Source organism: Sinocyclocheilus anshuiensis, unplaced genomic scaffold (assembly GCF_001515605.1).
Source record: "Sinocyclocheilus anshuiensis isolate Anshui unplaced genomic scaffold, SAMN03320099.WGS_v1.1 scaffold1425, whole genome shotgun sequence".
Classification (NCBI taxonomy): domain Eukaryota; kingdom Metazoa; phylum Chordata; class Actinopteri; order Cypriniformes; family Cyprinidae; genus Sinocyclocheilus; species Sinocyclocheilus anshuiensis.
In genome coordinates, this window is record NW_015551044.1 from 528,541 (window position 1) to 542,627 (window position 14,087).

The 14,087-nt window shown below is 38.0% G+C and overlaps 1 protein-coding gene across 1 annotated transcript in view; it reads right to left on the reverse strand.

Annotated features, from left to right (window-relative positions):
- The window catches only part of LOC107661565 (myomegalin-like), a 48,254-nt gene that overhangs the window by 28,385 nt on the left and 5,782 nt on the right, over window positions 1-14,087 (reverse strand). The window contains 23 exon segments of the mRNA XM_016451205.1: window positions 1,274-1,413; window positions 1,503-1,615; window positions 1,697-1,843; window positions 2,080-2,196; window positions 2,286-2,425; window positions 2,595-2,727; window positions 2,890-3,081; window positions 3,391-3,585; window positions 3,667-3,846; window positions 3,972-4,109; window positions 4,337-4,447; window positions 4,527-4,697; window positions 4,899-5,117; window positions 5,243-5,335; window positions 5,744-5,863; window positions 6,349-6,483; window positions 8,706-8,759; window positions 9,107-9,248; window positions 9,337-9,518; window positions 9,602-9,716; window positions 10,213-10,289; window positions 10,422-10,532; window positions 13,716-13,780. Coding sequence (XP_016306691.1) covers window positions 1,274-1,413; window positions 1,503-1,615; window positions 1,697-1,843; window positions 2,080-2,196; window positions 2,286-2,425; window positions 2,595-2,727; window positions 2,890-3,081; window positions 3,391-3,585; window positions 3,667-3,846; window positions 3,972-4,109; window positions 4,337-4,447; window positions 4,527-4,697; window positions 4,899-5,117; window positions 5,243-5,335; window positions 5,744-5,863; window positions 6,349-6,483; window positions 8,706-8,759; window positions 9,107-9,248; window positions 9,337-9,518; window positions 9,602-9,716; window positions 10,213-10,289; window positions 10,422-10,532; window positions 13,716-13,780 — 3,090 coding nt within the window.

Here is a 14,087-nt window from a genome sequence, read left to right on the forward strand (position 1 = left end):
GAAGGCCAAACAAAGTAGTTTCGCTTTCACAACGAAACACAGTGCCTTCACGACATGGTGGCGGTGGCAACAATACTACAGCGAGAATAAGAGTTACACCTTCTTTCTTTGCGTGAACATTTGGGCGGCGTTATGCATTGCATGACTAATGAACATTTAATTTTACAAACCTTGCAAACTTAGTCGGATCCAGTTGTGAGATCTTGTGAAGTGTGCATTTGTATCCTGAATGATCGCGTATTCTCTGCATGACTGTCGGTCCGTGTGAATTGAATGCGGACAGGAGAAGAGTTCAGCTTCACTAGAGATGCACGATCGAAAAACTTTAAACTTGTGATTTTAAATTATGCTGCGCTTTATACATTTGCCCAATGTCATATTCATGTAATTTTCACTGTGTGCTGTATGTAAAATGAGTGTTACCTTGGCTTTATTTGAAAAAATATGATTCCCAATGCACACAAACTTGCCAGAATACTGAGTGCCCTGTTGGTTACAGTGTTTACTTTTTAATTATATTTTTATTAAATATTTATTTGTGAAAAATACTTTGTCATCTAAAGTATAAGTATGTTTATTTAACATTTATTTTTTAATCCATTTTCAAATGATTTCAAATTTCTTAAATATTAATTTAGAATAAATAAAATTATATCGGCTTTATATTGGCCACCCTGCTTTCCAAGACATAGGCATCAGCTGTCAAAAAAACAATATCGGTCAACCTCTAATGAGGTGACTGTATTATTAGTGTTTTAGTGCTGATGAGCCACACAGAAATTTAAAACACCTTATTACAAAGAATATTTTATCTATAAATAAATAAATAAATCACAGAGGAATGAATGAACAGTACAGAAAACAGACAGAAAAAAAGGAGATGAACAAGATGGACAAGAATGGCAGAAAATTTCAGAACAACACAAAAGAAAACAGAACAAACATACATGCAAGTCAGAATAAAGATAAATGCAAGCTTTCATATAAATAAAACAGCATGGTTATGTGGGGATGAACAATGATAATGATGTAAAAGCTGGATGTGCTGTTACTGTGTGTCCTGCTTTACACCAGATACAGGGCTGATATAAATAAGAGCCATCCAGAAAATCAACAACCTGATGGGCAAAATATTAAGCCATTAGCTCTGACCTTGAACTGACTATAGCCCTGCATCACTGTTGGCTGAACAAACTAAAAGGTTCTTTTGGTATATTGGGAGATTAGAGCATGACATCTGATTGGTTTTCTGCACTCTCTGTCTGTACTGCACCTTCTCTCTGTTTGGCTCTCTGGATCTCTTTCTGTAGCTGATCTCTCAGCTCTGTGTTCATCTGGACTCCACTTTCCAGCTGCTGTCTGAGGAGTGATACAGCTGTGAGCTCCAGCTGCAGTGCCTGCAGCCTCTCAACACTGAAACAAAAAAAGCATCATTAAAATATAGGTCTCAAGTGTTTAACATCACATTACAGCAGATACGACCTTTTAGGTGTCACACACACCTGTCACGCTCTTTGACGGCTCTGATGAGGTCAGAGTAGAGATGTTGCTCAGCTCTCAGAGCTCGGTTTAACTCCGTCTGCTCAGTCAGCAGATCAGACAGAGATGCAACATCCTACAAAATAAGAAAGGCATTCAACATTAGAGATGCTAACATGTATCAACTTAAAGAATGCATGCATGTGTTCACATGTACCTGTTGTTGGAGATCTCCTCCAATGATGGTCCTTTCTCTCTGAGGGAGAGAGGAAATGCTGCATTCACTTTCACCTGGCTGGGACGCTTGATCCCAGGTCAGAGGAAGTCGACTGTCCCCTCTTTGAGACAAACACTGGTGCAGCTCCTGCAACGAACCACAAAATCAAACTAAAGCATATACTGTAACCCAATCTCAGAGCTCATGCTAGATGTGCCTTGAAAGTTTAATATTTTACTGTTTAATGTTTTATTGTCACTTTTGATCAATTTAAAGCATCCTTGCTGAATAAAAGTATTAATTACTTTCAATAAAAAAAAAAAAAAAAGAATTTAACCACAACATTTTTAATGGTGGTACATGTGAGTGTGATTTATACTCACAGTAATGATTTCTTCTTTAGTGTTGAGTGTTGATGTAAGGGACTCGATATTGGTCGTCTGTCCCTCTAATCGCATCTCTAGTTCTGAGACCATTGACTGAAGCTCTGCTAGAGACATCTGTCACAAACGCATACAAAATTATTTTAAAAACTTCAAATGTTGAAACGCAAAAAAACATAAATCCATTAAGATCTCAAATTAAAGACCTTGAGCTGGTTCTCTCTCTTCAGAGCGGCATTCAGAGCTTCTGTTTTCTGTGTGAGCTCTTTCTTCAAAACCACCATTGATGTCTTACTGACTGTCGTTATTTCCAGAGTTTCCTCACTGTTTCGCCTGCTTAGTTCAGCTACAAACACACACAAATGTTATGTCTAGATATAATTTAAGTTGAATTTAAGTGAGGCATGGTATATTTCTGACAATACCGGTGTTTTTCAAGAAATATCACCGTTATCTGCCCATATGTGCACCTTTACTGTAAAACTGTTATATTCTTACAGGACAAACACCCTCACCTTCTCTCTCCTCAAGTTTCTCCTGCAGCACCTCAATGGTCTGTCTGAGCTCCAGCACCTGAGGAGGAAGAGCTTCACTCGTCTTCATTTCCAACAGGATGCGATCTTTCTCCTGTCCACGGTATAGCAGCTTCTATAAAACCAACAGAACAACATCACTTGCCATTTACTCACCACAAAATGACTGTCTTATGAAGGTTTTTTGCACACTAAAGCAATTCCAGTTCCGGACCGAGCAATCGATTTAAGTGTGAAAACAGCCTTGTGATCAAAAGATTTCAGGTCAAAGTCTCACATTAATGAGGGCATCCTTTTCTGACAACATTGCACGAAGTTCAGCGGTCTCTAGGTGACCGTCCTGTGTTGCTGTAGCGTTCAGTCTCTGTGCGTTTCTGAGCTGCAGCTGTGTGTCTGCCAACTCCTTACGAAGATCCTGCAATTCTCCTGCATGTTTATTCAGAGCCTGTACGTGACGCTCCACACTCTCCTACAAACACAAAACAGACATTTCTGAGGCATTGGAAACTATGCTTATAAGTACACATATCAAGCATAAGTGTACAAGTGCATCAAAACCATAAAAAAACTCTCTCATTACTTGAAATTAAAAATTAACAATATAAATGTTAAAAAAATATATATATAAAAATTAATGTAAAAATGGAAATACAAAAATAAATGAAATAAAAAATGTAATTCAATTAAATATGAAATTAATTAAAAATTAATACAAATATTTTTAAAGAAAACTATAATAGTATCTCAATGATAGTGAAATTACACTGACATTCAGTACCTTCAGAAGCTGGTCTTTGCTGCTGATTGTGGCCAGCAGATTTTCTACAGCGGTTTGGTTATCGGTCACTAGCCTCTCTCTGTCCTTCACTGCCTCTGACAGCATCGTCTCTGTGACCTTTAACCTCTGACTCATCTGCTCTGCGAGGTCACGACCCTGAGACTCTGACTGGTTCAGAACCCTATTGGCCATCTCCTGGAAAGTGAGGGAAAAATGCCTTCACACTAACCAAATTCTGACTCGTGTCTGCACCAAAAACTTGAGTGTGTGTCATACCTCCATATCTCTTGTTTTGTTGTCCAGTGCTTGCTGTAAGTGCTGTATAATGGCGTCTTTCTCTCTCAGAGCCCTCTGAAGGTTCTGCTCAGTCTCGTCTTTACACCTCTGAAGATTCTTCAGCGAGTTCAACAGCTGCTGCAGCTCGAGATCTCTTTCCTTTATTAGAGCATCAAAACTCTACACACAGAGAGAAGCCATTAGCATCTGATTCTACAAATGGCAACTAAGAAACCTTAAATGTGAAGAAATGAAACATATACCAATGCAAAATCTTTCTTTATCACACAAACACACACTCTTACATTGATAGTCTCCTCGTTGTGTGAGAGCAGGTTGTTGAGATGCTCCACGTCTCTTTCTTTCTCTCTCAAGCTCAGCTGCAGCAAATGGATCTCATTTTCTTTCTCCTCCATGGCTGCAAACTTCTCATCCATGGCTTTCTGCTCACAGACAATAAAGCACACAAAAAACTCAAGTGATCAATATTTATGATATCAGGGCTGACAACTGTGCTTAATATTCAACAATACACAAACAGAGAAACACAAATCATTAACATACAACCATCCACCTGGAATCATTATCTGAGTTAAGCAGGTTGTTTATGGTACTGTACCTTTAAAACTTGTATATAAATACAGAAGACAATAAAGGAAGAGCCACAAACCTCAAGTGCTTTCTCTTTCTCCTTCAGTCGTGCTCTCAGTTTACCCACCATGGGATCACCTTCCTCTTGAGTTCTGTTCTTCTCCAGATCTTTAACCATGTTCATATAGTCCTGAAAAAACAGGAATGAGTAAGCAAGCAGAGAGGTGTTTTGTGTGTGTGTGTGTGTGTGTGTGTGTGTGTGCGTGTACCTGCAGCTGCTGGTCCTTATGATTCAGGCTAGCTGTGAGTCGTTCTATGGCATTCTGGAGTTTTTGTTCAGCAGCGCGGTTTTGTTCTTGCTGTTCTAGACGCTGTTGTTCTAGAGCGTTCTCTCTGTCAGCAAGAGCGCCATTTAGCTTCTTCAACTGGTTCTGAAGATCCTGCAATAAACAGACGAAAGTAAAAAATATTAAAATGAATTAAATATTATTTAAAATTATTATTTCAACATTTGGTTCATCTGAGCATTTTAATTTGTCACATATCATTTTTCTTTGTAATGACATAAGTATTTAGTCAAATACTGCTGTTTATTGCAATGCTTTTTTTTTTGTTTCAGCATGTGTGTCTGTGCTACTCACATTAATGGTCTTGTCTCCCTTCTTCTTCTGTTGCTGTAGTTGCTCCAGCTCTTGTTCCAGTTCTAGTTTGGCCTGCTGAAGAAGGGACAGTTCTGAATCTCTGCTGCCAAGCACATGCTGCAGCCTCTGGGCTTCCAGCAGCGAGGAGTGAGCCTCCGCCTGGAGCCGCGACAATTCGGCCTGCTGCTCCAGGAGTAAAGACTGCTGGTCTTCAGCCCCCTGGAACAAACGGAACAACAATGCACACATTACACAACTCCTATATTAATGAGGAGGAGCAACTAAGTAGCTCCAGCTGTCAATCTGTTCGAACTCACCACTGAAAAGTGCACAATCACACATACCTGATATTTCTGTAGTTTGGCTTTATGAAGGGCCTCTCGAGCCTTAGCCAGAGCCTGATCTTTCTCCTCAAGATCACCAGATAGATCCTCAATCTGAAGAGACAGAAATAAAGAAGGATAAATATAGGTAAAACCACATTTTATAGTAGTTTTTGTTGTCGAAAGCATTCTAGTTTTTTAGTGAAAAATCAATTCATTTAAGATTGTTTTCAAATACATTATAAAACCATTGTCAAGTAAATACCACATTAACAAAGAAAGATTGCTTAAATTTAAACCCAACTGTAAAACATTTGCTTCAGATTTATGTTTCTATTATCATTAGTTCAATAAAATTCTGGCATATAGAAACATTTTTATATAAATTTTCATTTTTATTTATGTACTTGTTTTATTTTCCTCTGAATTTCCCAACTTGTTTTGTTCTGTAACACTGTATTTTTGTTGATAGAAAAAATAAAAAAAGAAATCAATCAGTTTCAATGTTTGACTGGATCACACCTCTTTCTCCTTCTCTTTGAGAACCAGGCTGAGGCCCTGGATGGTTTTGTCTCGTTTCAGAGAGTTCTTCTTCCCTGCAGCCAGTTCGATCTCTCTCTCCTGCAGTTCATCAGAAAGAGTCTAAAACACAGAGGAACCCAATGAGACTTTAGCACAATACTTTGCTGTTAATTCAATGACAATTTATGCTTAGAAATCATGTATGCATGGAACCAACTTCTAAAATTATTACTGGCAATGTTAAAGAGGCTAATGTAATTTTTGTTATTTTAGTATTATTGAGATTTTCTCATTTTCTGTTTTCATTTTGGTTTAAGTTAAGGTTTTATTAACTTTGTTGTGTGTTTTTGTCTTTTTTATTAGTTTATTCATTTTTATTTCAGCTTTAGTTTTTGTTATTTTAGTGCATCAAATTAAACGAAATGAAAAGGAAACTAGCTTAAATAAATTTCAAGTTTTTAATATGTTATATATCAGTTAAATATGATTTCATTCTATTATTTCAAGTAGGGAAAATGTTTTTTATGGTTTTAATTTAAGTTACCAATAAAAGCCCAGGCATAGTTTGCTTATATGCAGAGAGGGTTTGTCTGCAGAGTATTTACCTTCTTTTCTCTCTCTGTTTCTTCTAGTGTGTGTTTGAGGGTCTGGTTGCTGCTCTTGGCCGTGTTCAGTTCTTCAGTCAGCTGTCTGGTTTTCTGCTCCAATCTGCTCAGTTCATTCTGCCTTTCAACAAACACCTGCAACAAACAAAAACATGTATTTAATTTACCGCTAAAAAACAGTTTAAGCAGTGCCCTAATGTCCTAGGTATAATCTGAGAAGGCAGAGAGCCATCAAAATCTGTGAATAAACGATGTACCTCCTGTTTAACAGGTGTGTATTCATCATTAAAATCCTCCTCCATCTCTCTCAGACTTCTCTCCAGCTTCAATTTCCAAGATACACCACTATGGGCGTTTCCATGTATATAACTTGGATTTTTTAATACTGGAATCTTGCTACTGTTGCATCGTGGGACAGGCCGCACTCCTTGCACACTCTTCAAGAGCTGCAGTATATCACACACCAGCGAGGGCGTTTCTACAGTTGTGGGGGTGGAGCCTCTCAGTGGGCGTGTCTGTCTGAGGGGTGATGCACTGATGAAGGCGTGGTCATAGTGCTCCAGGGCCACTGATTGGAGGGAAGTTGACCGTGAAATCAAAGCGCTCTTCTTATTTACAACGTCCAAATAGTCCCGACTAAGAGATCGAGGTCGGGTTACCGGCACACCAGTGGTTTTTGAACTTTGACGAGAAGAATGTAATTTTGAACGTTGAGAACGATCTGTTTTACTAAGCGGCTCAAGACTCACACACCTCCTCAATCGACCTTTAAACTTCTCCTGTTGGCCGTCACCACCAGAATTCACAGAAACAAGCCCTTGACTTCTTCCTAGTGTGTCTTGGATGCTGGCAATCCGTGTTTGTTGCTGCTTTGGTTGAACCGGTGGAGGTCGCCTAATGTATTGCAGTTGTTTTGGAGTATTTAAGCTTGCTCCAGTCTGAACTTCCTGTTTAAGAGGTACGTTTCCACCTATTTTGTGTTGGTTAAGTTGTCTGTATTTGTTTGTGATTTGCGCTTTCAGTCCATCTCTCTCGTTCTGCATCCGTTGCAGCTGAGCAGCATGCGTTTCCTGCAGCTGTCCAATGGCGACGTCGCATTGCACAATGCGCTCAAGTAAAAACACGCATTTTCCACAGAGAAACTCGCTGCGGCCGTCTCGTTGCAACTCCAAGCCCAACACGTGCGAAAGGATGACCGCCAACCTCAGACGGCCACATGCGCTGAACAACCAGCGACACTGACCGCCCTGCACACACACGCCACATACACGGCATGGGTCACGCATGTTCACCAGACCGACTCTACAATTTTCTGATCTGTACACATGCTATCTTGCTATGCATCTGCCTCAGTGTTTTTCCTTCCGTCTTGCTCTGCACTGAATCGGAACTGACTATGCTCTGCCCACACGCAGATTTAAACCCTTTAATCCACAAACACACACAGGAAATCCTTTGAGAAGAGTTGTATTTGGGCCACTGATGCTCCTGCTGTGACTTGAGGATGTTGCAGGTCACACTTATGCATGGAACATATGCATGAAATAGTATATTTCTGATGATCAGAACAAACCCCCAAACAACAAGTATTAATCTTTGATGCATAACTAGTGCCACACTGTTTTTGCTATAGACATGAATGACATCTTAGATTGCACATCTCTGTTCACCTGAAAATCTTACAGATTAGCACTGAAGGAGGGACCTCAGCCATATCTACAGAGGAGAATATCAGAAATTTTAAGAGTGGATTCTTGACATTGGCCAGAACACATAACAACCACCTAGCAATGACTAAAAATCACTTACAAACCTCATAAACTATCGCATGTCGAACATCCAGAATATCCTAACGTCAAAAGTTTCAAAAGTAGAACCCAAACAAATGCGCACAACTGTGCAAACTTTTAATGTTTGATTTCCATTTGCAACAGTCACAGACTGCTGTTGATCTGCTAATCCAGCTTAGCACATTACACTTTGACAGGGTTCTCACACTCTTTGGCTTTCCTGTCATTTTTAATTACGACATAGGACTTTTACTGATAATTTTATAGGGATTACTTAGGGTGCGTCAGATTGTGATGAACAGATTTAAACTATTATGCTTATGAGTGCACAAAGAAAAACCCTGAAATTTTAATGCTGGTGGAATGGATGAATCAGCTTTTGCTTCAAGCCCCTTTCTCTCTTTACAACAATTTTGTAAATTGGAAACTGAAACAGGAAACAGTCGCCCAATCAATCACACAGGCCGATATCATCATGCTGGCTTGCTTACAAGCTAATTTTACTCTATAAAAGTACTCACCAAGAGGAATATTCTAGTAACACAATGTGACCAGCTGTCTGCTTACCTCTTTGTCTCTTTCTGCATTTTCTCTCCCACAGTCTAGTTCTTCCCTAAGAGCCTGTAAAATAAACAAAACATTACTCGGAGTTTGTTCATGTGCGTTACAGATAGCATTAACCTTGATGTATGAAAGCTGTTGTGCTTTACAAAACTAATGCCAAATTTACAATGCAAAAGTAGCACAGAAGCACTTCTGAACTGGAAATTAGGGGTCTTTAGACAGACTGTGTAATGAGATGGAATAAATGCATTTACACAGCAATGTTAACTGTATACTTTTATACTAGAGCCTGAAGTGAATCAGAGCAGGTATAACTTAATCTGGCTTTTATGCAGCATTAGGAATTTTGAGCAGACACAGAGCAGCCATAACTCAGCTGTGTAAAGAAGCCTTAAAAGACTAACCTGTAGCTGACTGTCTTTTTGGCCAATAAAGGAGTTCAGCTGTGCCATCTGCTCTGCCATTGGCTGTTTCGGGTCATTGCTCCGAAGCTCTCCAATCATGGTGTCTTGATTCTTGAGTGACACCCGCAGCTGCTCAATAACACTTTGGAAATCATATCAGGGATATGTTAATAGTTACACTTTTTTAATGTAAACTGATGTTTCAGTAATTTAATTTCTTTCTGAATTACCTCTCCTTTTCCTGAAGGGCCTGCTGGAGCTCTCGGACCCGTTCGGGGGTGGAGCCTGAATCAGATGAGGGTCCTGACTGTTTGGCAGCTTGCAGCTCTTTCTCCAATCCAAGATTCTTCAGCTTCTCCTGTTCAGCAATGGTGGCCATGCTTTCCATCTCCTCTTGGGCAGCTTGCAGAGACTTGAGAGAAAGAGAAAGCACTGACTAAAGATGGAGGACACATTCCCAAGCATTTGTTATAAACATTGTAGGGTTTGTTTTACCTCCTCGAGTTCTTGAATCCGAGCGCTGAAAGCTTCTCTGAGTGAGTCCATTTCTCTCTGCATTTTCTCTCTGCCATCATCAACACCTCGACTGGCTAAACTCTCTAAAGCTTTCCTACACAAACAAACACACACCATTTAGATCCATGTCTTATATCTATTGCCTTCTGCATGTTTTCATTTGTAAATATTTCACCTGAAAGCACAAATGAGTAATAACCAGGTGCAGTTATTTTTTAATATTATAAGCCATATCAGTAAAACAGACTGAAATGAATTTAAAAAAAAGACAATTTTTTAACTGATTTTTTTTTGTCCCACTTAAAGCAAAAAGTTGCAACTACGTAATGAATTCAGTCAATCAGAACAATTTGATGTTTAATGGCTATGTGGAATTTAATTTTGGACCAATCAAATTTGACTATGGGTGGAGCTACACTTTAAACTCAAACAGAAACGGATAAAAACAAAAATCGAGATAAAATGTAGCAATTTTTCGGCAAACAATCATCGAGATGAACAAGGAAGAAACAGGATTTATCACTTGATTCTCTATCATGTCGTACCAATGATTAGTAAAAATAGTAAGTAAACAAGTGGGCAGGACTTACGATGCGGACACAAGCAGTTCTTGTTTCTCAGCCAGATCTCGTTTCATTGACTCCACCTCCACCTTCAGCTCAATGTTCTACACAAACAGACAAGTTACTTACAATAATAAAAAACTGAGATCAACTAGCACAAAACAACTGCTTGCTTTAATATGAAGAGATGAACTATGCCATGTGTGTACTTGTATGTGACAGTGTGTGTCAGTCACCGTTTTGTAAATGTCCTCGGTGGAGTCATCACATTTCTGCTGCACACGTTCTTCCAGAAAATAGATCCTGAGCTTCAGGTTGAAGTTTTCCTTCTTCAGAGCTGTGATTTGCTGCAGGGGAACCATAGAAATTATTCCCAAAATACTCTGTATTTAGACACAGACAATACAAGCAAGGAGAAAATGTACCCGAATCTTCTATTTAAGCAATATGTGTGGAATATTTTAAGGAACAAATCGGAATTTATACTGTTATTCACAAAAAATAGTAGTTTTCCTGTGACATTCATGAAAGTTCAGATTCATGAACAAGTGATTCTTTTGAGTCAGATCTTACAAATGATCAAAATCAGAGTGAAAGACTCATTCACGAACTGGAGAAAACCTTCTTCATTTTCTGTATATGCAGTTCTTCCTTATTACAATATTCAAGCTCATTCATGAATAAACATAAGGAAAGCTGTTCTCCATATAACTGAAAGAGAGATGGGGAGGGAGGAGACGAGAACTAAAAGAGAAACAGAGTGACTATAACAGGCTGTGTGTGGGTCTGTAATGAGGGTTGGCATGAGTGTGTGTGTGTGTGAGAGAGAGACTGGCAGGGCAGTGAACTGTGAGTCATTGTACTCCGAGCGTTTTTCACTTCAACATCTGGGACAGAAAGAGGGGGAAGGGAAGAAAAATATACAAATAGAACGAGAGAGTGTGGAATAACCACAAATACCACAGTGATGGGCAGTTGTACCTTGCTTTGAAAGATCTCTGTGTTTCTACAGCACACAAACACACTTTCTTTCATTCAGACACACACAGCCACAGGAATGCACACAGATCTTTATCTTAGTAAATAAATAAACACTTTTCCTTAAATGGACAGGCAGATATTCCATACCAGAATTTCATTACTGCCAAAGAAACCATATTAGTTGCATACCGACCTGTTAAAAATTAAGTTCAAAATAATTTGCTGAAAATGTACTTCAACTCAGATTAGTTGGTTTCTTCATCAAAACAGATTTAAAGACATTTAGCATTATATCACTTACTTGGCAAAGAATCCTTTGCAGTGAATGGGTGCCATCAGAATGAGAGTCCAAACAGCTGATAAATACATCACAATAATCCACAAGTAATCGAGACTCCAGTCCATCAATTAACATTTTGTGAAGCAAAAAGCTGCATGTTTATAGGAAACAAATCCATCAAGATGTTTTTAACTTCAAACCGAGTCCATAATCATGCTTTCTCCAGTGAAAATGGACTTGTCTGATTCAGTTGAGAAATATATACAGATCAAGAACCATTTACAAGCAAAAACACTCCAAAACAGTTCTAATGGGTGGATTTTGATATGAGAGAACAACAGGAGATGGAATTTTTTACTGAAGGAAATGTTATTATTAGGGCTGTCAGTTTAATGCGTTAACTTAATTAATTAGTTATAAAAAAAAATGATGCGATTAAAATATTTTTACGCAGTTAACGCACTGGCCCCGCCCCCAGACCAGTAAAATCATCTTACATTTCATACAGCTGACTGTTGACAAATATGATGCAGGGCAACGACTCCATAAATGCAGTTATGCCCTAAAATTCAAGATGTTAGTGCAAAAATGCCCCGTATGTGTTTTTGTCTCATATTTATATCATACGATATCACACGAGTAGGGAGAGCAGTAGGCTATTACATGAGTGCTGATTTTGTCACAAATATCACAAGTTTAAATGTGATTTTATACAACAGTTCTGTAAATAAGAAGTTGATATTGTGATATATTTTAAACAATATTATGTGTTTTTGCTCAATTTTGCAAAGAATATATTACCTTTAAAGCCATAGCAGAATTGTTGTGCGTCTTCAAGCAACACAGAGGTGTTTAGTTTCTGAATGAATCTGCGTTTTGAATGAATCGTGTGAATCAATGATTCACAGGCCCATTCATAGAGGGAGCCATTTACTTCATTCCTGAATGAATCAGCCGTTTGAACGAATGAATTACATTTACCGCCACCTGCTGGTAGTTTTAGTTTCTTATTTAGAGTATCATTTAATAATAATAATAATAATTAATAATAATAATAATAACAACATTAAAGGGAGAGTTCACCCAAAAAAATGTAAATTCTGTCATCATTTATTCTCACGTCCCTCATGTCGTTTCAAGCCTTTCTTTTGTGGAACATAAAGGAAGGTATTTTTAAAGACTATAGAATACCCTTAAAGGGACTTTGGTATTTCGAAGACTATTGGTACAAAGCTGTTTTGGAATGATTTTCATTGTATGAACAAACAATACTGAGATATTTCTCAAATTATCTTCTTTTATGTTCCATAGTTTACATTAGGCCGTTGTAGCCTAAATGTTTATGTGTAATACATTTTTTTGTTGAATCAAATAAAATATTTCTGAAGCTACAATTTGTAATGTCTACTTGATACTTTCTCATTTAACACAAAAATATCTTTAAATAATCTTTTGTGGGTATTTTCACAGTCAAATTTATTTTGCGATTAATTCGATTCATTAATCGAAACCATGTAATTAATTACATTAAAAATTTGAATCGACTGACAGCCCTAGTTATTATGGATTACAGACTCAAACACACAGCTTTTGACTTCACAAGGTGTGAATTGATGGACTGGAGTGGTGTGGATTACTTATGGATTATTGCAATGTTTTTATCAGCTGTTTGGACTCTCATTCTGACGGCACCCATTCACTTTAGAGGATCCATTGGTGAGCAAGTGATGTAATGCTACATTTCTCCAAATCTCTTCCAATGCAGAAACAAACTCATCCATGTCATGGATGGCCTGGGGAGGAGTAAATTTACATTTTTCAAATTCAATTAAATTTTTTGGGTAAATGATTCCTTTAATCTAATATTGAGCAGGTTTACTCAAACTTATTTCTTTATTAGCTCATAATCAAAAGGGTTTAGTTCCAAATTAATAAACAAAAAAAGCAAGAAAACTATGTTCAAATGTGATTTAGAAATTTTCAGATTTTGATAAATCAGCAGACATGCTGAAAGATAGTTAAGAAGTCAAATCAAGGAAATCTACGTGTGCTGCTTTGTTTTTGCATAAACTGTACTGCCTGCTATGAAAAGAAAAACTTGCTTAAAATAATGTGTTTCATATTTCAGAATGTTTTAACACCTAGTGAGCTGCCTAGCAAGACAGCATTTAGGCATCGTATGCACAGCTGCCTAAAAAGTTCACCAACTTTCTCTCTCTCATTATAAGAAAACAAACAAAAGCAAACATTTTGATATTGTTGTACTTACGTTCTCATAATCTTTCATGGTCAGAGCTTTGGCTGGAGACATCCTCTGCCCTGGAAACAGAGGCGCTGCAGACGACAAGACAACAGATAAACAAATGAACAACAAACACACTTCTGTTCACTCCAGAAATGATCATTGTCTCACTTATTTTCATTTGACCCTTTGAGGCTTTGACGAAAATCTGATTAAGACCATGTGGTTTGATACGTAAGGACAGACATCAGAGAGAAATACAACAAGTGTGTCAGACTGTGTGTCTTCATTACAGAGTTAAAGGGGTCATATGATGTTGCTAAAAATAACATTATTTGGTGTATTTGGTGTAATGAAATGTGTTTATGCGGTTTAAGGTTCAAAAAACACATTATTTTC